This window comes from Panicum virgatum, chromosome 3K (genome assembly GCF_016808335.1).
Source record: "Panicum virgatum strain AP13 chromosome 3K, P.virgatum_v5, whole genome shotgun sequence".
Lineage (NCBI taxonomy): Eukaryota > Viridiplantae > Streptophyta > Magnoliopsida > Poales > Poaceae > Panicum > Panicum virgatum.
This window is the reverse complement of record NC_053138.1, coordinates 16,892,704-16,916,812: the sequence shown is the minus strand read 5'-3', so window position 1 is coordinate 16,916,812 and position 24,109 is coordinate 16,892,704. Positions and strand designations below refer to the sequence as shown.

Genomic DNA, 24,109 nt, shown 5'->3' with positions numbered 1-24,109 from the left:
CACACGTCACGTCTAGAAATTTAAACACTATGGATAATTTCCTCAATATCAATATTTTATAGCACTCTACACGAACCGATAAAGTAGGTCCAATAACAAGACTATCTATTAATTACTGATTATGTTTCATCTTTCTTTTACTATTGAATTTTCCTCCATAAACGAAGTCATATGCAGATAACTTGTAGCTTGTTGAGGCCTGTGTTGTAGATTCCCTTTATATTGCACAATAATATTTTGCCTCGATTAGCGTAACACTCCCTCATATAAATATTTTTTAAACGAATCTCGTAGGGGAGTTACCGGTTATATTAAAAAGAAAAGTAACTCAGTGGGCATTACAATCGAGTAACAGCACCCTAAGGGAGTGAACCACAACACAATGAGCATGGTGAATGGTATAGTTTTGTAACACAAACACTCGGCATTAACTGTATTTACACTACAAACTAAGTTTTGTGACATGCTTTAAGTACAATCTAATACAAAGATTACTGTAGATGTCCCACGTTGTACATGGGGACCTTTCCTCATTGACAAGAAATGTGTGACATAGTCTACTGTGTTCATACTGCGACTAGATTTGTGACATTCTTTTGGCTTGGTTTTTTTTTTAATACTTAGAGCATCTCCAGTAGTTTGGCAAATCGAGTTGTCATTTTTTATTTTTGTCAAAAACGTTAAAAATACTCCTCCAACAGTTTGGCAAAAGACTTGGTAATTTTTGGCAACTTGAGAAAAACCAGCCTCCAGCGCGTAAATATACGCGCGCGGCGCGCCGTTGGCATCGTGGTTTCAGTCAGGTGGGAGGGTGAAAAAAGAAATAAATAACAGAGAAGGATTCCTGATTTAAGTTTTCAAGAGGTGGAAGAGCATAAATATAATTTTGTTTCTCTCTCAGGTTCCTGATGTAAGTTAGATCTGGATTTGGCAAGTGAATTATGCCAAACTATTGGAGATGAACTCTTTTTTTACTTGGCATATCTTTTTAGAAGTTGGCAAAACACAAGAGTTTGCCATATTTTACTTGGCATATCTTGTGTTTTGCCAACTTCTAAAAAGATATGCCAAGTAAAAAAAGAGTTCAGCTCCAATAGTTTGGCATAATTCATTTGCCAAATTCAGATCTAACTTACATCAGGAACCTGAGAGAGAAACAAAATTATGTTTATGCCCTTCCACCTCATGAAAACTTAATCAGGAACTCTGAGACAGAAACAAAATTATTTTTATGACCTTCCACCTCTTCTGATACGGAGGGATGCGCCGCGGATACGAGCACGCATATATACGTGCGCGGAGGCTCTTTTTTCAAACTTGGCATAAATGATAACCTGGGATGGAAACTGTTGGAGAAGGTTTTTTCTGTTTTTGTCAAAAAAAATAAAAATGGCAACCTGGGATGGAGAACTCTTGGAGATGCTCTTATACGGAATAGTGCGCCAATTCAAATAAAGTGAAGGGACTCATGTGCAAACTGACAGGTATGTCTCGCATGGTTAGCTGGCCAGATACTCTTTCTACACGCCACACGCCCACATAAACAACGTGAAGGTAGTCTCGTTCCGAAGTAGGGTCCCTGAAGAAATACTCCTATAAAGAAACTGAACCATGCGTCATGCTTCCATGCCTTTCGGTTGCCGCTTCGGTGTCAGGCACTCTGAACGGACGCCTTCCCGCGCCAACGAAACGATGCTGGGCTGTGGGCCCATCCCGACCATACCACAGAAAAGAGAAAACGAACGGTTTCTAATGATGTTTCCTAGTCATGATTAACACAGTTGCTTCCAGTCTGAAAATCTGAAATTCAATGACATGATTACTCTTGATTAGTTTCCAGCCTTCCAATGTGATCATTGCACTGTGCTAAATGAAGACAAAGGTTGGCGGCAGAATTTGACACCACTGCCATTATTGATTTCTGCTGTATCCAATCATTGCCCGGATTTAGGTTTAAGCGGCCATGAATCTACGGCGGTTGCTAACTTGTGGCATCTGGTCTGAACTCCTTTTGGATCAGTACTTCTGCGGCTGTAATCCAACCTCATAAACTCCTTTAGGCCTCGTTCGGGAGCTCTGGATCGCTTCCTGCCCCCAGATCCGATCCAGACCAGGATCCAGTGAACCTAGTGGATCCACTCATTCCTGACCTGGACCGATCCTGCCCCTGAACCAATCCTGCTCCGTTCGGGACTGCTGGGTCTGGAACCATTCAACAGCAATAGCAGAGCACAACAATGGTTGAGCATTACACATATCCTTTTTTACTGTTTCTGAAATTTTGCTGCTGCCATAGTTGATAGATATATATTTTGGATTTGATGCAAGTAAAAACATACATTGAGCACATGGTACAAGCACAAGCTGAACGAGTTTTCGCAGAGCGCCGTATTTTCAGAAGTTTTTCCATTGGCTTTGCTCGGAACCAAAAGAAAGGGCAACGCAACAGAGCTAACAAATGAAAAGAAGCAACCAAACTACGAACAAATCATGCCTAGCCATCACAAAATGATAAAAGTCTAGTCTACTGGCTATGCGGGCTTCATCAAACGCGACAAAGCACTGTAGCTACTTGATGCAGCATATCATTGCCTTCCTCAACCTGCATGAACAAAGATTACAAAGGTTAAATGTTGTTGTTCCAACAAATTTACTTTTCCAGGCATCCTAGATAGATTAAACAAAGAACAAGATTTCGAGCCTGACACATGCATATGAACATAATTTTTTTGGTACTACAACAAGTCAGCTCATTTGTTCTAACACATCACGATATAATTGGCGGTTTTATACTGCAAGCAGGCTAGCTTGTCACGGTCACAATTACAAAAACTAGAACATAAGAATTTATAGAAATCTATGCCAAGCATATGATAAGGTCTTAGAAGATTGACACTTTAGTTAGTATTTACAAACAATAGGACGTACATGCTCACATAATAACTATGTGCTTCAACCATAAACACAAACAATATACTTAGAGATATTTCAGTATAGCAATAAAAAGTAAGATGCAAGTAAACCGAATACCAGTTTAACTAGGCTAGAGCTCAAATACCATGGATCAAACTAACAGAAATATTCAGGCATCCATGAATACCAGTTTAACTAGGCTAAAGCTCAAATACCAGGTCTACACAAGCTCACATAACTTAAACACCAAAGGACGGGCAACCCATAATCAGGATATTAATCTGTAATAATCTAATCCCTTGAACTGACTAGCAGAACTTGAGCCAGCCAACTGGCCACCTGCAATGATAAATTGAAAACAAACTCTGACTGTGGGAACGGGTACCCCTCCGCGTCGCTCTCAGGCGACGGGAGGGGCGACTACGCCGTCCCCAAAAAACTCCCCGCCAGCAGCTCCTGCCGGCCACCGCCGCCGGCGGACGGCGCCCGGCGGCGGCGGCCGCGGTGGCACCGAAGCCGGTGACCATCCGCCGTCTTGTTTTTCCATCTCCCTTTCACGTTTTCTCTCCAACTTCAAACATGAGCAGCCATATTTTCCGGCGAGATGCCATCCGCTCGCCGGCTCTTGAGGCCCCAGCTTGGCTTCCCCTCACCGGATCCGGCCATCTCCGGCCCTGATCTGGTCCCTCCCACCGTCTTCCGGCCATCCCCAGACCCCAGTTGGGGAGCTCGGGGGGCCCTGTCCAGCTACGGCTCCTCCGGGGAGGCGGCGGACGGGGCTACTCCATGTAGACCCTGTTGTGTTCAAGTAGGGGGCTGTTGGCTTCGGTGACGGTGCGGGGTCGCGCACACTGCCCGACGGCGATGGCAGCCACCCCGAGGCATGGAGCCGGCGCCGGCGGCCCGGGGCTGCAGATCCGGCGTCCTGGGGACCGGATCCGGCGACCCCGGGGTTGGTCCTGCGCGGTGCGGCGGCGGCAGCGACGGCCCGGGGCTACAGGTCCAGCGATCCGGTGACCCCAGGGCTGGTCCTACACGACGCGACCCTATTGCTGCAGCGGCGGCAAGCTACAGCGCGTCCTAGCTGCGGCGCGTGTCGGCGGTGCCGGCGGCGCGGCGTGCACCGGGGGCGCGTGGGCCGTCGGCAGTGGGTGACGCGTGCGCTGGGGGTGCGGCGGCGGCGGCCCGGGGATTTGCCCCCGGTCAACGACGCGCCAGCGTCAGGTTTGGCAGCGGCGGCGGCTGCGGCCGGGGTCGGTCTTCGCGGTGCAGCGGCGGTGGCTCCCCCCACGCACGGCGTTGGTCGGCCGCAGGCTGTGGCTGGTTGGAGGCGCGGCCCCGACGGTCCCGCTCGGCGGGGCAGTGGACCCGGCCGGCCGCACTAGCGCCACGTTGTGGGGGTCCCCGACACCCCTGAGCAGTGGCGGTGGCATCCCCACGCGGGGGTGTCCGTCGTGGGCGCGCAGGCGGGTGCCATGGGGGCCGCGGTTCGAGATGGCGGCAGCAGCGGCAGAGGGCGCATGGTGCTGCGGCGATCGGGGGATGAGGGATTTGCAAGACGAAAGTCTTGCACGGCCTCTGGCCGGGCCGGCAACGACGACATTCAATGGACGCCGTGTTCCCCCTTGGGGGCGTTGTCGAGGTGCCTCCCCTCCCGGACAGGTCTCTCTTGGTGAAAACCTTGCCTGAATTCGCTCAGGTGGGTGGCGGCGGCGCCCTTGGCGTCGTTCCTTCCTTGGAAGCGTCGCCGTTGGAGAACCTGTTTCGTTGCAGCCTGCAGCCGTGGCTCGTGGCGGTCGGCGGCGGCGTCCCCCTCCTCGGAGGTGTCGCTGCTTGAGAACCAACCAACTCAGTATATGACATTGATGGCTGGTTGGCGGCTAGGGGTTGTCTCGTCGTTGTCGCCTGGACAGCGTGGGGCAACTAAGTGCAGCGTGGGGCAGCGTCAATGGACGGCGCTTGCAGCTACGACTTCGTGAGACGACTTGGCTTGCAGCGGACCGTGGTGCGGTACATTGTCGGAAGACGGCGCAAGCGACTACCCTAGCTTCCTAAGGCCGGCAATAGTTTTGTTGTTATTCGTGGTTGTGCAACATTTCCACCCTTAGCTGGGGTGTGCGTGTTTTTCTATTCGTGGTTATGCCACAAATTTGCCCATGTGCTTGGGCTCTGGAGTTGGTTTAGACCTAGTTTAGCTAGGTGGTTGTTGTGGTTTTAGCCCGGTTTTCCCAAATTAACCGAGCAATGTGGGTTTGGTCTCATTTTCCTAAAAATGAGGCCTTTGATCTGTGGTCTGCCACACCTTTTGAATACAATTCAGGTGGGGATACTCCCCCCTGACCATTCAAAAAAATGATAAATAAAATCCCTTGAATTATGTATAAGTGAACAGAAAACATTAATAACCCATCTGATTAAAAAGTGTGTTTATGTGTGCAAGGATGTATAATAAATTCTAGGTAATGTTGTGGAAACATTGCAGAGGATGTTATTCTTTCGAAGGGGATCAGAACTCAATTAGTCAGCCAACAATCAATCATTCTCAGAAAAGTAAAAATCACATGTAAAAAAACATAATGTAACGTGGTGAAGCATTCTCAACCCCAACCACTAAACTCCAGTGGCCAGGAGCTGGTTTGCCCCTCTTGATATGTGCAGCTGCTAAACTTACTGCCTTGCATAACTAGCGTGAGGCACCTCGGCTAGCTGCAAGAATAATAAAACATAATCACAACTTACAGGTAAGATTTCAAGTGTTAAGAGCTGCATCCATGTTCCAGACACCGGAACAATCTAATCTACATCTTGCTACTGCATCTTCATGGGGTAATGGGGATTATTCGTCATGGCGGAGAAAGCAAGCCAACGAAGGAAAAGAGGGAGGAAGGGGAGCGGCGGCGGCGGCAGCAGCAAGCAAGCAACGGATCGATCTGAAGGACGGTGGCTAGGACGGCGCCGGCGCCACCCCCGCCTCGCACGAAGGCCCAGGCACTGAGCGCACTGGCGAGGAGTGCCCCTACGAATCCGGCCCCCGCGGCCAGCGAGGCTGCGCTCCCATCACCGGCAAGATCCCATGGCGGAGACGGCGTGGCTTCACAGCAGCGGCAAGATCCAAGAACCCTAGAGGAGGGAGAGAGGAGGAGGACGAAGGGGGGAGCGAGGGGATCACCGGCGAGAAGGAGGTCGCGCCGTCGTCACCTCGCCGCCGCTGTGAAGCCACGCAGTCTCCTCGCCCCGCCTAGCCGTCGCCTCGCACACCACCAGTTGTGCCGGCGTCGCCTCCCTCGCGCGTGGAGCCGGATTGGAGCCGGAGGGTAGGACTCCTGGCTCCATTCCAGGCCGTTTCCAACGGGGGAGGAGCAAAACCGGGCCGGCTTCCTTCCCAGACCAGGCCGAACCGAACAGCTGTTCCAGGTCAGACCTGACTTCGAGTCGGGCCAGGCCAATCCGGCTGGAACGGGCCTCGTTCCGGGCCGTTCCGGCTGCAGCCGAACGAGGCCTTAGAATGAAGTTCGGTGGCTACTACCTACTAGTTTGGGCTTGATTTATTCAGCTAAAACTTTTCAAGAGCAGTATCCAATTAGAATGGTAAAATGGAATTGAAATGAAACATGCAAATAACCTCCCCAAAAATACATTGGAAAGGCTTTTCTGAAACATTTTGCGTGCCGTCACGTGTGCGCCTGTGCCTTCTACGCCCTTTACAGTACGCCTCTAGCTGCATCAGGATACAGTAGCAGGCTAGCAGCAGTACTCCTACGTTCCTAGTAGTACCTGACTACCTGTGTCACTGTTTTGGATTGTTTGCCGAAGAAATGTCATTATGTCAGGCATCTGGCCCCCGTGTTGCCATGCCATGCCGACATGTTCTGGAATCGCTCCAGCCCGTGCGTTCCGCGTTCTTGCGCTTGCTTGGAGAGGGCGGCCGGCCCTCCACTCCAGCCCTGCGTCCTTTCTGGCCGTGGTGCTTTGGGCTGCCGCCTTTCCCTTCCACGCTGCTCTCTGGTGGGCTTTTGCTTGATTTTTTTTTGAAAAAAAAAGCTTTTGCTTGAATTTACTTGATTTTAAGCTTTTGCTTAAAATTTAGGCATGGTCAAGATGGGGTTCTCAGTTCTAGACGGCCACGGGCCACGGGCCACAGGCCTCTAATGTGATTCAACGGAAAACCACCACCTGCACAAGGCCACAGTACTCAGAATCTCAGATAAATGCAGTTCACAGCCATGCCAACAGCCAGTCGTTGGCACCTCGAGTCCTTGAGCAGAATGGCCATGAGGACCACTTCGGGTGAATGCAACAATTGAGAAGGGTCAACATGGTACTCCCACAAGTCCCACCCCCAAAGCCTCCAACTGCGTCATAAACTACGTTCATCAACATTGGCTACAGTTGAAAAGACTGCGTTGCCAATCATGGCGCCACGTCACAAGTGACCTGTCATGGAATCTTGCACACCACATGTCGAAGAACCTTTTCACTCTTCCAGCGCAGAAAGCTACGACAACCCCAATCACACGTTAATCAAGCGACCAGTCGAGTACTTGTGACAAGGATCTCAAAAAATTATATGATGCTTCAGCGCAAACGCAAAATATTTACATCTATACATCGTGTTACTGCTGTCTTTCAGACAAATTTTGTACTCACCAGTCTCCAGCATGTACGAAGTAAGCAGTATTGTATATTGTACCATGACCAGTGGTCCAGCGCTAATGGGCGACGTTTTATACAGAAGAATAGGGCAATGTACGGCCTACTACTCCCTCGGTATCCAACGGCTCCACCAGATGCTTTTGTTCTGGCTGGTGAGCTCGTCCATGCTCTCTTTGATCGTTGTCACGATCTTCCTCTGCACGCGCAGCACGGAGGCCAGCACATTCCGCTGGGCGCTGCCTTTCTTTGGCTTTATTTCCTACACGAAAAGAGAGTAACACACACGCACACAAGCTGTGAGTCTTTGGTGTTCTCCTGACAGATCATATGTTCTAGCTGCTGCAACAAGTCAACAACTCCTAGTGTTTCAAACCTTTGTGTGCTCTACGTAAGACTAGTGATTTCAAACGAAAAGTTCGTTTGACAGCAAACTGCTGCAATAAATCAACTACTCCTGTACATATTGAAAATAAAGTGCTGTGGTGCCCCCCACCCAGTTTGCCCTTCAAAAAAAAAAAACTCCAGCGCGTATTTCAAATCAATCTTTGTGTGTTCTATGTATTGGTTAATTATGCTACCATACTGCATCAAAAAGATACAAAGGTAAGGCAACCATACATACCCTAAGCTCTTGAAGCTGTGCTTCTGTAAAGCCTCCCACATCTTCAGTTCCTGACCTTGCCATGAGGCCGACAACCCATCGAGCTGCTTCACTGTAGTCCTTCTGGGTTGCCCGGAACAGTTGCAGTTGTACGTTTTGCATGACAGAGAGGCCAAGAAGCCCTTCACGGTTGAAGTATGGGTGTGCCAATGCGGCCTTAGCACTAATCCTTTGCCGCGCTTTGTACCAGACCATCGATGTGAGGAGTTCCCATCCAATGCCATTGTCAAGATCCATTATGTCAAAGCCCCTCCGAAGCTCAGCACTCGCTCGTGGCTCCACCAGATTCCTCCAAGCTTGTAAGTCGTAATCGCACCTCTTCAGTTGGCGGTTGAATTGTATAAGGCTGCTGTCAGTTCGTAAAGAAGGAAATGCCTGCAAAAGAATGTTGGGTTAAAAAGATTAACAACTACAAGATGTCTTATGAAATTCCACAGAAAGATGCTGTAATGATATCTTTGACCGGGAAGAGGAAAAACAAAAGACGAGTGTGGAGATGTAGCCAGCTGCAGAGCATATTCCACGTATATTAAGAAACTGTGTTGAAATTGTAGGCTGGTGGAGCTTGAAAAGGAGGTTGAATGAAGAGAAGAACACACTTAATTGTAATAGAACAGTGTCATATGACCATATGTTAGGTCACGACAAAAAGTAACTCCGACGTCAATAAAATATAACTCTGATCTCATATACGTTAATAATTACAAGTGTGTTCATAACAATCAGATGAGCACATTCCACCATCCTGTATTTTAGTACTAATTAACACGATCATTGTAGCAAGCAGGTGCTAGCTAAAATGCTAAATACTGGATGGTGTTTTGACAAGACAGAGTAGAAGAATCTATACAAGCAGCAGTGTAATGTAGAGGGAAGATTAGCATTATGAGGTTCAAACCAACGAACAAGAAGAATTGCAGTAGTCTGTGGAGATTGGAAAAAAGGACAGCTTTAGATCGTTTCATGTTTCCTAGTTGTGTGCTCTAAGATGTACCTGCGTGTAGCATGCCATGTAAACTTGTACTAATTTTTAATACATATACCTGTAAGTATATGCTAATATGTTTATTCACTCTAATTACTTACCATCTGTAAGAATATGAGGCCCAAGCTATATATGTCAAATCTGTCAGGAAGATTCAACTGTAAAAGATAAATATTACTGCATCAGCTCAAAGCAGTTATGTTGGTTGGATCAATTTCTCATAGGACTGACATGAAAAAAAATAACAGTTTGAAGTATACCTGCCACAGGACTGGAGACAAAGTTGTTGCAACTGGAACAGAAGGAGCGGATGGTGTTTGTGTGCTCATGATATATTGCTCTGGTGCGGCATACCTGCCAAGTATTGGTAAAGCTTCAACAACCTTTCTAGTGAAACCATTAGCACAAACAGCTTTTCCAGGTGAAATGTTTGGCTGCCGGAATACTTCATAATAATGAAGGTAGTTGCAAGTACCTTGGATCCAAAAGGAACTCTTTGGGAATGTAGTTGATGCCTACTCTTAAGTCAGCTGCTGCTCCAAGATCGATAATTTTGAAGGTTCTTGATCCTATTAGAGCCAAAAAAAAGGAGGAAAATCAGAGCAGATATTTTGCTATAAAATTAAAAGCAAATTGAGGTTTTGTTATCACCCTCTGAAAATATCACGTTTTGAGGTTTTATGTCTCTGTGAACAATCCCCGTCGAATGAAGTCCATCAAGAGCAAATAAGAGTTGTCTCATTACTGTTTGAATGATCTTATTCTCTCTTGCTATTCCCTTTGGCAAGTCCTGGACATCACCAAGAATCTTCGTCTCCACCTGATTGACAAAAAAAAAAAAAATCACATCTGTTAAGTAGATAATGGCTACTCCATGCTACTGTAAATTTGTTATGGCTTATGTTGACTCAAAAGCTGAAAAAGCACATGGCAGATTTATTTCATCTCATCAGACATGACTGAAAAAGCTGAAAAAGGAAGACATGTCTGACTATTCTCTCTATCTGTTGATCCTATTAAGCTAAAGTTCATATTATTGTCACTAAACTAGCTTAATCCCAAACAAATACAACTGGTCAACACATAAAGTTGACTGGAACTGGTTAATCAACTTGATCATTCTAGTTGATCCTATTATGGTTTGTAATGGTCGTATTGCTTTCCTCTTAATGAAATACGTGCCAGGTACGTATGCAAAAAAGAGAAGATCTCACTTAGCACCAAACTGGTGAATGGTGACCATCAGTTAAACTAACTGCAGATCATTCAAAGAAGCAAATATCATGAAAAAACCTGAGAAAACCTGGTTCAACTAGAGTTTATGTAACCAAGCATACTTAAGACACTATCTTTCAAGCCAGATGGCAGAACTTACATTGTAAGGGAATTCCTTGCTTTGCATGAGATCATACAATGTATCCTCGCCTTCAAAACGCCAAATAAGACAATATTCTTCAGCCCCCTTCCCTTTCGCTTTGCTCTAAAAGGCAACATGCAACCAGTTTCAGGAATAAGTCAAATTCTATTAAAGAAAGCCAAAGCCGTTTTTGGACATATCTTATGTTAAGAAAAGAGAAGAGACCGAGTGAACCCCAAATAAAAAACTGCAACACAAGCATCTAATTGAGTCAGTAAGTATACCTCGCGAAATCCATAAAGAAAATCCGCACAGCTACTAGCACAAGCCCTCCTGACACGCTCATTCATCCAAATCTCAACTGCACCATACTCAGCTGCCTTCTTCACAACCACATCCCCTTGCTTCAAGATGAACAAAATAAGTTAATTTTAGATATCCATTGGTGATAGCTTTGTTTCACAAACTTTCCAGGTTTTAGATATCCTGAAATCTTCAGTCCAACATTGTCAGTAAACTCTGCGAGTGATTCACATATAATGTAACAACTACTACAGCAGTGCCCACAATATTGAACGTAGACCCACAGAAAAAAATTCACTTCCCTCAGGAGCACAATTCACGCGCACACTGAACATGCCCAGGTTCTAAGCATTTCAATACCCTGCTACTCCACATAGTCGTCCAAGCCAATGAGCAAGTTTGGATTGGCAACCAGAATTCTACAGAATTGAGGCCTTTACATGCGGACGCAACATTAGCCTTTACCTTCTCCGCGGCTTCGGGGTTCGCGAGTGACGCCTTGCACACAACCCCGAACGCGCCCTCCCCAAGCTTCTTCCCGAGCACGAAGTCGTCCTGCCCGAGCATCAAGTCAGCACAAATGGTGGCTGTAGAGGATATAGGTTTCGGAACTAAAGCGCAAACACACCTTGCGGAAGGTAGGGCGGAAGAGGCGCTCGGCGAAGGCGAGCACGAACATGTCGAAGAACCCCGGCGCCACGCCGGGGGTCGCCCAGAGGTACGACACGGCGGCGAGAGCGAGCGCGGCGCCGGGGGGCGTGATGGTGAGCCCGTCGTTGTGGGGCAGCGTGCTGCGGTAGATGACGTCGCCGCACTGCATGACGGTGCAGGGGAGCCCCACGCCCACCGCCTCCACCAGCTGCCGCCCCAGCGCCGTCGCGACGCCGCCGAGCTCCGCCGTCACCGGCCGGAACGACGCGGCGGCGGGGCTCGCCGGCCGACGGCGCCGGCGCCGGAGCAGCGTGTCGTGGAGGGGGAGGAAGGAGGTGGAGAGGCCAAGGCCACTAGCGGCCATTTCGGATTTTTCTTTTTTTTTTCGCGGTTCGAAAATGCATCTCGAGCTATTTATTCCTCCGCGAGTTTGAATTATCGCTCGCGAGATAATTCAAGCGTGCGGCCGTGCGGGGATGGACGAGTTCGACGCGTGGCAGAGGGCCCACTTGCCGGTGGCTGAATATGCGTGTGGCCCGCCCCGCGGGCTCCGCGCTTGCAGCTGCTCTGCGCCTCTGCCCCAGTGAAAATGAAATCTAACAAAGTTTAGATGTCAAATAGCACCATTTTTTTAAAAAATAAATCATATGATTTAGCTCAAGTTCCATAAAATTCGGAGAAAAATGTTGCGTTTCAAACGAGGATTAATTAAAAGCATGCTTATACACGCTTGCGATTATGCTTCCAAATTCAAGTTTACTTATGTGTGCCGAAAATACAAAAACGAGGAAGCCATAATTTGTGGCTATGGGAAGATAGACGTGGAGTGGGAGCATCGGATGCTTCCATGAGCTAGTGGCTAGGATCCGCTCTCGTAAGACTACTGTCTCAGACACTCAGGCTACCTCTCCGATAAAAGACAAGGTGGTCAATTCTTGGGCAGCGACTGGACTCGTAGGACTACTGGTACAGTGGTACTAGTCGAGCTCGACAGTGAAAAAAAAATCTATCACACCAGAACTTCGATCACACCACTACTGTGACTGGTGTTGCCACGTGCATCAACTTATTCTCTTTTTTTTTTAGAAACAACAGAACTTTATTCGAGTACTGGACCAAAGTGGGGTTTCCATGGCCCGTGGGCCAACCCACCTACTGTACTAATGTTAGCGGGCCATTGAATAGGGCCTACTACTACGGCTCAATGTGGGCCTTTAGAGACTGGTGAACCCAACGCAATGTCCAACAGAACTCTCTCCATTAGTCCATTGTCTTAACCTGATGATTGCAAGGTCGGTGGAATAAAACCTCGCTGATCGTGGGGTTCTTGCATAACATGGGCATAACGTAGACGGGGCAGTTGTTAATCATGGTCAACCGTAACTAACCTGTTCTTGCAAAGAATCAAATCCAGAGAAACTCATTTTAACTGCCAAGCGCCAAGCATCCTGCATGAGTTGAGTTGGGGGAATCAAGCCCTAGTTTGTGCACGCTGTTCATGCGTTCTTGTTTAAGAGGTTTCAGGATTCTATAGTTCATCCCCCAGATTGCAAGGTCACCTAGCCATAAGCATACAGTACTGCAATGTAGCAATAGATAAACTCATTCATTCTTTCTTTCCCCTGGACTCCCATAATAATCTCTAGAGAGGAGAAAAACAGTTTTGGCCTAGCATGAAGAATGTAGGTAGTCCAGAAGAAGGGGTTCATGATGTCATTTCATTTTAAATTATTGAATATACATCGAAATTAAGTTATGACAAATATAGTATGGTTGATCGGCAGGGTAGCTGGATATGAATCTTGTCCCTAAGCTGACTGGGATCCTTCCATTTACCCTTTTAGCTATCATCTCCAATCATATACTACATGCTTATCCTAGAATTATTCAAAGATATCATACAGTTTGTTAGGGAACTAGACAAAAATATCCTCCCTGCTTTGCCTCTAGACTTCAGCAATCTTGGCGCTGTCCCATGCCAAGATCATTCATTCCCCTGTTAGGCTGTTACCATCTTGCAAAATTCAGAGCTCTGTCCTGAAAATGTACAGGTTACCAGTATTCCATTTTTCATCTGTCAGTTTTATACCACCACACCTGATGATTCAAGATCTATGACTAATCCTTCTCTGAAATAAACACGGCACCATACAGGCATATGGATCTCCATGACTCCATCGCTATGAAACAACCATGTTCCTGCCTGCTCGCATAATGAGATAGCACCAAAAACGAGCAGGAACCTTTGAGGTGGCGAAGGCTGGCTGTGTTCAGAAGCGGCTCCCATGTGTCGCTTGTGGTTTTCGAAGGCTGCCGTACGGCCACCCACAAAAGAAAACGGCAATAATATGCTTATAAGCGGGCCTTTCCATGCCCCGAAAACGCAGGCTGAGCCTGGAATCCGAGCATGTGATTGTCACATGACCCGAGCAGATGGGGACTTGACTCGATTGCATCAGCATTCGGGAATGCGTGCAGTCCCAAGGGCTCGTTCAGTGGGCTGGGCACCAGTTCTCTGTTTACTGACAAATTCCAAGTTTTTCTACAGCAGTTGCAATACGGGAGTTGCAAGTCATTCCAGTGCATTTGGAAGAGAGGAAAAGAAAATGCAGCAGTCCTGATGCAAGGACTTGCAGGTTGGTCTGCATTTCAACATTAGTATCAGGCTATCAGCGTATGGAAGGGCTGTTCTCGTGTTTGTCTTGTCAGTGTATTCTTCACAATGCACAAACATGATCAGAACCATATCTTCCGTGGAGATGCATGCCTGTACGGTCCCATAATTGATAGCTCAGCGAAATCATTAGCTCATGAACTCCTTTCTTTAATACAAAGATGGGCCAACCTTTTGCGCGTTCCGGGGGCAAAAAAGAAACAGAAATCAAATTCTTATGAAGCAGGAAACTGCTCCCTCGAGTTTCTGATGGAATAATGTGACACAACATATGCTGGGCATGCCATTATCTCCCTGATAAAAAAGCATATCATCTTTCTTCCAGCAAGTTGAGGGCTCAACAGGATAGTGTGCCCAATGTGCTGCCGACCAAGACAGTTCCGCAGACGAAGGCGCCTACCCACTGGGTAGTCTGCTCCTGCCGCCACCCCCATGGAATCCATTTCTCCATGTCGAAATTGCCACAAGCAAATCTGTTAGGAATACTAGCAGGACATGAAGAAAAGAAAGAATCCGAGAGGGGAGCTAGAGCTAGCTACCAGGCATCTGGAAATCAAACCTCCCAATTGCGGCATCGATTCGGTGTCAAGAGGGACCGTTGGTCTACATGCTCCAGAGGCACTGTCCCCTGGAGCGTCATCAGAATTCGAGCCCACTTGACGGGATGCCGCATGTGGCCTGACCCCTGCAGCAGCTAGCCTCCCACTTCCAAGAAGGGGTATATGCCCCTTCCAAGGTGGTGTTTATGATACGCACAAGTAGAGGCGATGGGCGGCAAAGATGTGAGGCCCTGGCCTCCTATATAAGCCTGCCAGATGCCCTCGCTTGACCACGCCATTGCAGAAGAAGCAGATCCAGCAGTAGTGGTGCAGAGCTCTCCAGCTCACAGCTCCCCAGCAGCCCCTGTTCACTCGGCCAGGATGAACAAGCCATGGAGCCAGGGGAAGCGCAGGGGAGGAGGACTCAGCAGGGTGCTGAGGGAGCAGAAGGCCAGGCTCTACATCATCCGGCGATGCGTCGTCATGCTCCTCTGCTACCATGACTGATCTGCTCCGGTGTTTGCTGCTCTTCCTAGCCGTTGACTGAATCTAGGTGGTGGTGTTGCTTTGATCTTTCAGTTTCTAGATCTTTAGGAACTAGGATTGATGATTCTTTGGTGTACATAGGGTAGTTCTCAGCTGGTAGCTACTGACGATCTCCATCCTTAACGTCTCTTGTGTTGTGTTAGTGGTTGTTACTCCTAAGTCCTACAATGGCAAGGATGTGCTGCTAGGTGTTATCGTGTGTATGTTTTTTTCTAAATAGAAGTGCAAGATCAGAAAAAAAAAAAGTTGTCTTTTGGTATCTACCTTTTGTCTTGCATTCAGAGTCACTTTTAAAACAGCTGTTCCAGCAATCTTGAATTTGTAACCATCTGAAGGTGTGGAGTTTGCACGGACATCCAGATAAAGCAACTTGCATGTGCCAAAAAGAAAAGCTTTGTGAACACCACCAAGCAAGGCAGATATATATACAGTACAGTACTAATTCTGAAGATGAAATTGCAATGCTGGATGCTTCCTCTGAAAAAACGACACGCATCGTTGCAATTTACAATTTTTTCAGTCGTTTGAATACTGTTTGGAAATGCCACTACTTATACACTTGACACAGCCTTCCCAGTTTTTCAGGTGGTACTCTTCTTTTTCAACTAGTAACGAGCATCCAGATTCCTCGCAATTTTTATTAGTGAAAGAATAGAATCCTTACAACTTCAAGTTACAAATTGGTAAATAAATCATCAAGTTGGCAAGTTGCCCGTGGTACTTTTAGTTATCCAGCAGCAATCAAAATGCAGACTTCAACTACAAAAAATGCATCATAAAAATCTGTGCAATATTTAGGTAATAACCTGACAGTACAACCAGGTCGACAGTACAGTAGCAGCAAGCACTGGACCACAATTAAACGAGAAGCTTCAAGGTACTTGCTATACCCCGCAGCACTGAGCTGCAAATGACCTGCCTCCCGTTCTTGAATTCTGACTTTCGATATTCACAGGCTCAGCCCATTGCGGAAAAAAAAAACCTGACAGATCTTGCCAGGTGCACATATACGTCCTTATCTTCAGCATTGGCAACTGACAAGATGGTTGAATCGAAAAGTGTTTTCTAACATGAATGACTAGGCACGGATTATAAAATTTCTATCAACTGAACATGCCAGTTTGTGCATGGGCGTGTTCAGATGTTTCAGCAAACTTCCAGGCAAATTTCCTTAAAATGCTGATCAAATGATCTTTGTGCCAAGAGGAAAATAGTTTCTGTTGCATCATACATTTGCAGGCACAACTTATGGTGACCTCAAAGCATGTCCCGACTCTGATGAAAGTGGCATGCAGAAAGCCTAGCTAGTGCTGCTCTTGCATTGGATCGCTTCAACACTTCAACCTGAGTGTAGGACGCTTTGTTTATAGTACATAGCTCTACTTAGATTAGTGCAAATTGGGTCGGTTCCAAACACGCTGTTCCTTTTTAATTACCGAGGGTCGGCAAAAACCAGCGCTTTACCCGCTATGGGAGGTCGCGAGTCGCGACAGAAACGCGTATCCTACAACCACTTGCTGTACTTGCTTCAAGAACCACGTCCAAGTTAGTCGCAAAAAAAAAAAAAAGAACCACGTCCAAGTTCAGGCCATCGCTGCAACAAAGAGTTTACAACAGCCAGCTCGCTTGCTTACTCTCAAGTGGAGCCAACCACAGACCATAACTTGTAGCACTAGTTGCTGTCCGAGACGGGAACATTTTCGTTCCCGCAGTATAAAGATACATCTCAAGTACCGTTCAAGCTTTTGTTTCTGCCCTGCAAACCAAAGATCAAAGATGAAGAAAGCCATCACGTTTATAGAACAAGCTAATCAGTTAAAAACTAAAACTAATCTGTTTGTTCTAATTGCCATGTATTTAAGAGCGGAGGGAGTATGTGTTAATATGCATCTAGGTATAATAACCTTTGATTGCCATCTATATCTAGCTATGCAAACTATGAGGATTGCAATCTGCAAAACGATGAAGCATCGAGGATCTGCATTGTTCACATTCCACAGTATAAAATTGGTTGACACAGCTCATAGTACATGCCTATGGTTCAGTGTATCTGTATATGCGACTGCTCGTGGTTGGTCAAATACTTAACAAATGACATTGGCACATTGCCATTGTACAATGTTGATAGAAAACCTGAAGATAAATTGCAACGATTAGTCTACTCCTCCAAAGTCAAACACGCGGATAGCATTGTTTAGCTCTGCAACTCAGAAGCTGTTGTTTGACTTGCCAAAGTCAGGCAGCTTGTTGACTTGCCTTGGCGTGCACTGCTCTGCTGCTTGTCTTGCCTTGGCTTAATGGTGTTCTGGATTTCAGTTGCGAAAATGCAGAAACAGCTGAGTGCGCGCTAGCAGCAAAAAAAGGGTAAAAAAACAGTTAATGATGAAATGTCAAATTGATGTGAACTAGAGTGGACTTCAATAGTCGTGTGACTGAATGTTGAAGTCAGACTATAATTGACGTGAATTGGAATTGTTTCTAATAAATGGTTAATGTGAATAAACGAAATTCAGCGAACTGTGATCATTGGAGTATTCTGACCTGTATTACTCTAGGGATCAGGTGGGTGCTGATGGACGAGATGAGTGGCCAGGCTCCACATCATCTGGCGATGCGCCCTCATGCTCCTCTGCTACTCTGACTGATGATCCCTCAGCTGCCTTTGCGGTTCTTCCTGGCCATTGGTTTTACGTTCGTTCCTTGACGTACAATGGGTTGTTTGTTGTCCAGAGTTTGCACTCCTAAGTCCTACAATGGCAAGGATGTATCTTTTTGTGTATTTGCTCCGTATAAGAAATGCAAAAAAGGGAAAAATACGTGCAGTTTCATTCAGTTTAATTGTTTGAGACACACCACCGCCACCCCCTCCGCGCTAGTTCTCCCCACGCTCGAGCACATCTCGACGGCGATCCGCGCGATGCTATGCAGCACGTCATGGCCGCCTTTGCGGAATCTCAGTCTAGGGGAGCTAATTTTTCCCTTCTCCTTCCTTCCTCCTCACTTTTTCTTCTCTTCTTCGTCATCAACCTTGGTGGCGCCAACGCCACCAGACGGCACGAACTACTCCACCACGTGGCCGTGCGCCCCGAGGGCCCGCTGCACCTCCGCCTCACGCCCTCATGGCCGTTCACAAGCACAAGACACTGGCCATCACCTGCTAGTTAAAGTAATGGAGGATTGATGAGCGGCGGCGGCAGGGCTGGGCGGCGCGGCGGAGCGACGGCGGCAGCAGCGCGGGTGGGAGGAGGTGGAGAAGGGGCAGGGGCTCCCACGGCGGCCCGAGCCGGAGCACGGGCGGGGCTGCGGCAGCATCGCAAGAATTCTATGAACTACTGTAGTAGAGTAGACTCTTGTGAGCCCAAGAAATTTCCACCCCTATCCTGTGCGACGGAAAGACCGACTCCGATTGTTTCTCAAGTCAGACAATTACCCGATTCAGACAGAACAGCCGAGTCGGACTCGAGCCACCCCGTCCATATAAGCAACCAACGGCACACGAAACCAACACCACGTCAATCCCAAGCGTTCCCAGCGCTCGAGTTCCATACTTTTTTTTTTCTGGTTCTCCGATCCAGCAAGCCTCGCTCTCTTCAGTCTCCACTCGGCCGGCGATCCATGGCGTCGCCAGCAGCACCGCACATGGCCGCTGCTGCGCCCGCCACACGCTCCAAGGGGCTGTCCCTCCTCGTCGCCGCCGTCCACGACGCCAAAGACATCTACCGCGTCGACCTTAAACAAGTGGACGCGGCCTCCGGTGCCATCGTTGGCAAGCTGGACGCGCAGAGAGCCGGCGGCATCGTGGCGACCGGCGGCCTCATCTGCCATGTGCCTACTGGCAGCGGCTTGCTCCGCGTGCTCAATCCGGTCGCGGGCGCCGTCAGCATTCCCGCTGGATCAACGATGACGGTGGATGGTCTGCCGACCTGGTCGTCGTACGTTCTTGGGCAAGTTCCCAACACAATTGAATACAAGCTTCTCCGCATCTACACTGCCCAAGACCGTTACAAGCCCAGCCAATCATGCGAGATCCTCACCATCGACGGCCGCGGAGACCTGCGCTGGAGGCCGGCACCGAGCCCTCCGGCGCCCGTCGACATGACGGTTGCCCGGCACAGGGCGGTCGCCCAAGGGTTCGCCCACTTCTTGATGGCGTCGCCTCGTTCGCGCACTTCTCGCGTGGGTGACTATGACGGCATCGCCTCGTTTGACCTGGCGAAAGAGGAGTGGCGGCCGAGTCTCCTCCAAAGCCCCATCACCGCCAATGCCCGCAATTGCTGCCACTCCAGTCTGAGCCTGGTCGAGCTGAACGGCTGCCTGGTGTTTGTGTACCATGACTACCTATCCTACTGCATCAACATGTGGGTGCTAGCGGACCTGGCGAAGGAGAAGTGGCTGAGGATCGAGTCTCTTCAATTTGGATCGGTTCTGCGTGGATGGGAAGAGCCTGACAAGAGCCAACCGGTTCCATTGATACCGGTGATGCGACGCCCCCGAGAAAACTTGGCGCAACCGCTGATGGTGCTAGATGACGGGTGCATCGCTTTCTGGGTGCAAGTTCCAGACGGCGTGTTGAGGGTGTATGACCCAAAGACGCGCAAATGCAAGGATGTGGTCCGCTTGGGGAGCACTTGTACGATTGTTGGATCGTACAAAGTGGGGCAGGTGGGGTTTGCGTTAGCTAGTGCGTCAAGGACAATGAAGTACTAGCATTGGTTTTATTTGAAACAATGATATGCTTATGTATTTAGGACAATACTTTTTTCTTGTGTTTTTGGCAAAGTTGGGCGTGGCGTGCATAAACCTCGCATAGCTGCTCATAAGAGTAGCTGAAAAAGCCGTTACCAATCACACAATCAACTTGTACAGTTGTACTCCCCCGTTGAGGTAATTTGCCTGAATGCAACCGGCCTTAAAATTCAATGAATCCACTGTTTCCACTTTTATTGCACGGAACCAACACAACCATAGGAGGCTCGTAAGGAGCAGGAATGGGTTTACCAATACTCCATTCCAGAAAGAATGTTGAGCCAAAACACGCACAATGATGAAAAATATTATCATGACAAATAACTGAGAGAGATGGCTTTTGGGACGTACTGTATAACAGATCAAGTCATGAAGGCCGTTGAATTAAGCTCTCATCAAAAGCAAGGGCTACAACTCCAGATAGTAGATGGTTGGGGCTGCAAAGAAAAAAAAGGGTATACAGATCAATCAGATTAAGTGATTCAAGCATATGAGCCAAACCAATCCGTGGTACATACATGCATCCTAGAACATGACAAGAGACGAACAAATAAAGTTAACTATGCATGCTTAGTAATCAAAAACTGCTAATCAATGAGCCAAGACATGTGCGGAGAATAAACGAGAAAAGAAATTTGCTCACTGTGCTCCTGGGCTGATTCGGTGAGACGTGGGCCGACTCCTAGCACCCCACTTGGGAGCAAACTCGTGCTAGGAGTCTCCTTCTGGGCCCGGCTCGGTGCTGCTCCTGGGCCACAGCCCCGTCTGGCCCACCTGGCACCTCTTTGGGCCGCGACGCGAAGCCCGTCGCCGCATGGGCTGGTCATCCTGCTGAGCCGGCGTCTTTTTTATTTTTGTATTTTTCAAAAAAAAAATTTACAGAAATATATTTTTGGTTTTAGGTTTTACAGTTCTATACCCCTGCCGCCCGGCAGGGGGGCGGCAGGGGCCTACCGCCCGGCAGGTGGGCGGTAGAGACCTATATGTAAATAAAAAAAATTTTGCGCAGTGGTCCTTGGAGGGAGCCTGCCGCCCCCCTGTCGGGCGGCAGGCCCCCTGCCGCCCCACCAGTTGGCGGCAGGGGGGGCGGCAGGCTCCCACCACTAATATAAAACTCCACCCCTTCCCCCTGCGCCCTCATTTTCTGCCCACGAGATCCAGAGAGGGGAGAGGGAGGGTGAGTGAGGTAATTCCACCGGCGAAGTCCTGCTGGATTTTGGATCCGAACCGCAGGTAACCAATATTTCTCAACTATTATAGACTTGTTTCTAAAATAATTATGAATTAGAATAGATTTAGTTTTTGGATAGTGAAATATAGAATAGTAAACTTAGAATGACAGTACCTTACTGTTATTGCAGCATAAGGCAATGGCTGCCTCCAATTCTGTTGGATTTTCATGGACCGAAGAAAAATCCAGTATATTTCTTGAGATCATGACACGTCTTGTAATCAGTAAGAAGTTGGATCCATTAGCGGATGGTACGATAGAGATGGTGTTGTCCAAATTAGTTGAGTTTAAAGATTTGACATTGTTTCGAGGTATTACAATGCAAGATTTGAAGGAACACCTGCTAGAACGTAGGAAGATATACATGAGGGTATGTGAACTAGCGAATCATCAATATGTTATTGGATTCTTACAAACTACTTGTAAGATATGGATGCGGCCAGAGGTGTATGAGATGCACATTAAGGTAACTCTTATTCAGTTCTAATCACGTCCGTTATTTGTAATCCATATTTACGAAATAGTAAAATTATTGTGTAATTATATGCTAGGATTACCCCGAGGACACGGAGTTGATTAACAAATCGATACCAAATTTCAAAAAATTGGTATGTATCTTCAGTGGAGTTATGCCGTAAACTAGACGAAGGAGGTGGAAAAGATCTTCGGGTAATAGTTCTCGGCCTCCGCAAGAACAGATGACCGGAGGTTCGTCAAGTCGTGCTGCACCACCTCGAGCACCTAGTTGTGTTAACTGGGATGACGATACGGATGACTTCATGCCCCCCAAATCATGGCCTCGAACACCTGATGTTCCTCCCCCTGTACATGAAAGTAGAACCATAAAAAAAGAAAGGGAAAGTCAAGAGGTTCGTCAAGTCAAACTGCACCACCTCCAGCACCAAGTTCTGTTAACTGGGATGACGACTTAGATGACTTCATGCCACCTAAACCATGGCCTCCAAGAGATGATGTTCCTCCCCCTGTGCGTGACAACCTAGATGATTTCATGAAATAATGTGTAACATATAGTGTTCATCGGTCTAGATTGTGAAGTAAATTGTACTGAAATAATTTGGATTCTTCAGTATCATGGATGTGTACTCATTTAGCTTTCTTCTATGTGTCACATTATGTGGTGGCTTGTGCTATAGGTGGCGACAAACCATGTGTCCAAGCATTTTGGGCTAACCAATTTGATACAATGAACGAAATATAAATAGAACGTTAAACAAGATACCACATAAGATATTACATTGAAGGTTACGTTCATTACAACCAAATTCTATAGAAATACGCACTTCCAACTAGTTAAACAAGACATTTAGACATAGTACATACACAATATACTTAATTTCGTACACACAAATAAATGCACAACTAGATGCGGCGAATTCTTGTAGGTGGAGCCGATCCATCCGTCGGATTCCCGGAAGGTCCAGCCTCGGCAGCAGCATTGGGTACTGAAAGCTGTGGGCACTTCTTGTAAGTGTGACCGTCCGCTCCACACAAGTTGCAACATTTTTTCTTATTTCCAGCCTCGGACTCGTCCATTCCGTTCCGGATATGACGTGTCTGCCGTCGGCCTATGCCCCGCTTCGTAGCTGCATCAGGGTTGAGAATTGGATGGGGATTTTTTTGAGTGAATGGGCCTAGAATACCGATGCCGTATATCTCATGACACCAAGTCTGTGCTGTGGCTTCTTTTGTGAAATATTGAGGAACATATGACGCAGCATCTAACCCAGATACAGAACAAGCCGCGATGACATGGGAGCATGGTAAGTGATGCACCTTTGGCTTCTGACATCGGCAGAACACTCTCCCGTCAATGGTTATCAAAACTTCTTGAATTACCCTTTGTCTGCGGACACCCTGTCCGGTCCTGTCCCTGCATGATACCTCAAATCTTTGCTCCTTCGTGCCCATCGATATGACTGAGTGAAATCGAGCCTTTTCAATTTTTTTCTCCATGTACTCATTGACCCTTCTACAAAAATACACTCCTGGATCATTAAGTAAGGGAGCGGCTGATGCGTATCGCTCTCGAAAATACCTTATACATCCATACATGATGAACTCAACAATGCCAACAAGAGGAAATCCACGAACACGACGCATTACCATATTGTAACATTCAGCATTGTTGGTCGTCTCGATCCCATAACGTCTCCCATCTGTGTCATACAGAAGTGACCACTTCTCTTTAGGCGCACCATCAATCCACTGTGAAAATGGCTTAGCATGTCCAACTAATGAATCTGTAGAACGTCTCTTGCTGGATGATGAGGCCTGGCTCTTAAGCAATTCAGCACTCATGTCATCAATTATACCCCACAAAGCATCAAACTTCCTCTGCTGATTCTGAGTGCACAATCGCTTGAACAAATTCATCAGATCCTTATTCTTGAACCGCTCATAAAAGTTAGCAGCCATATGCCTCACACACCACCTATTGACAACATCTGGCCATATAGGAGGTGAAAATTGACTACCTTCTTGGAGCTGCCTTATAGCTGCAAGTAGACCTGCATGCCTATCACTGATAAGGCAAACATTAGGCATTCCAGCAACGATGTGAATCTTCAGACGTTCAAGAAACCAGTACCAGCTTTCTGTGTTCTCATTCTCAACAAAGGCAAAGGCGATGGGAACTATCTGCTTGTTGCAATCAATTCCGATTGCTGTCAATATTGTTCCCTTATATTTCCCTGTCAGGAAAGTGCCGTCAATACACAGAACAGGATTCACATTGAACATCATGTGAAGACATTTCCGTATGGACTCAAAACTCCTCTCTAGGGGTTTATCTAGACTGCACAGTCTTCTTTCCAATGCTGATAGATTTAC

At 47.4% G+C, this 24,109-nt stretch overlaps 1 protein-coding gene across 1 annotated transcript; it reads right to left on the bottom strand.

Annotated features, from left to right (window-relative positions):
* Positions 1-7,457: 7,457 nt before the first annotated feature.
* LOC120697943 (serine/threonine-protein kinase STN7, chloroplastic-like) lies at positions 7,458-11,924 on the bottom strand. Its single transcript, XM_039981332.1, has 10 exons — positions 11,501-11,924; positions 11,338-11,427; positions 10,854-10,973; positions 10,588-10,692; positions 9,864-10,032; positions 9,688-9,781; positions 9,473-9,566; positions 9,314-9,370; positions 8,189-8,602; positions 7,458-7,825 (listed from the first exon to the last, which is right to left on the bottom strand). The coding sequence occupies exons 1-10, from the start codon at positions 11,885-11,887 to the stop codon at positions 7,670-7,672; spliced, it is 1,686 nt and encodes a 561-aa protein (XP_039837266.1). The 5' UTR covers positions 11,888-11,924; the 3' UTR covers positions 7,458-7,669.
* Positions 11,925-24,109: the final 12,185 nt, after the last annotated feature.

Coding starts and splice junctions, on each gene's coding strand:
- LOC120697943 (XM_039981332.1), bottom strand. CDS start 11,887: ATGGCCGCTAGTGGCCTTGGCCTCTCCACCTCCTTCCTCCCCCTCCAC. Junction 11,428..11,500: donor TCCGCCCTACCTTCCGCAAG/GTGTGTTTGCGC, acceptor ATGCTCGGGCAG/GACGACTTCGTGCTCGGGAA. Junction 9,371..9,472: donor TGTCTCCAGTCCTGTGGCAG/GTATACTTCAAA, acceptor TATCTTTTACAG/TTGAATCTTCCTGACAGATT.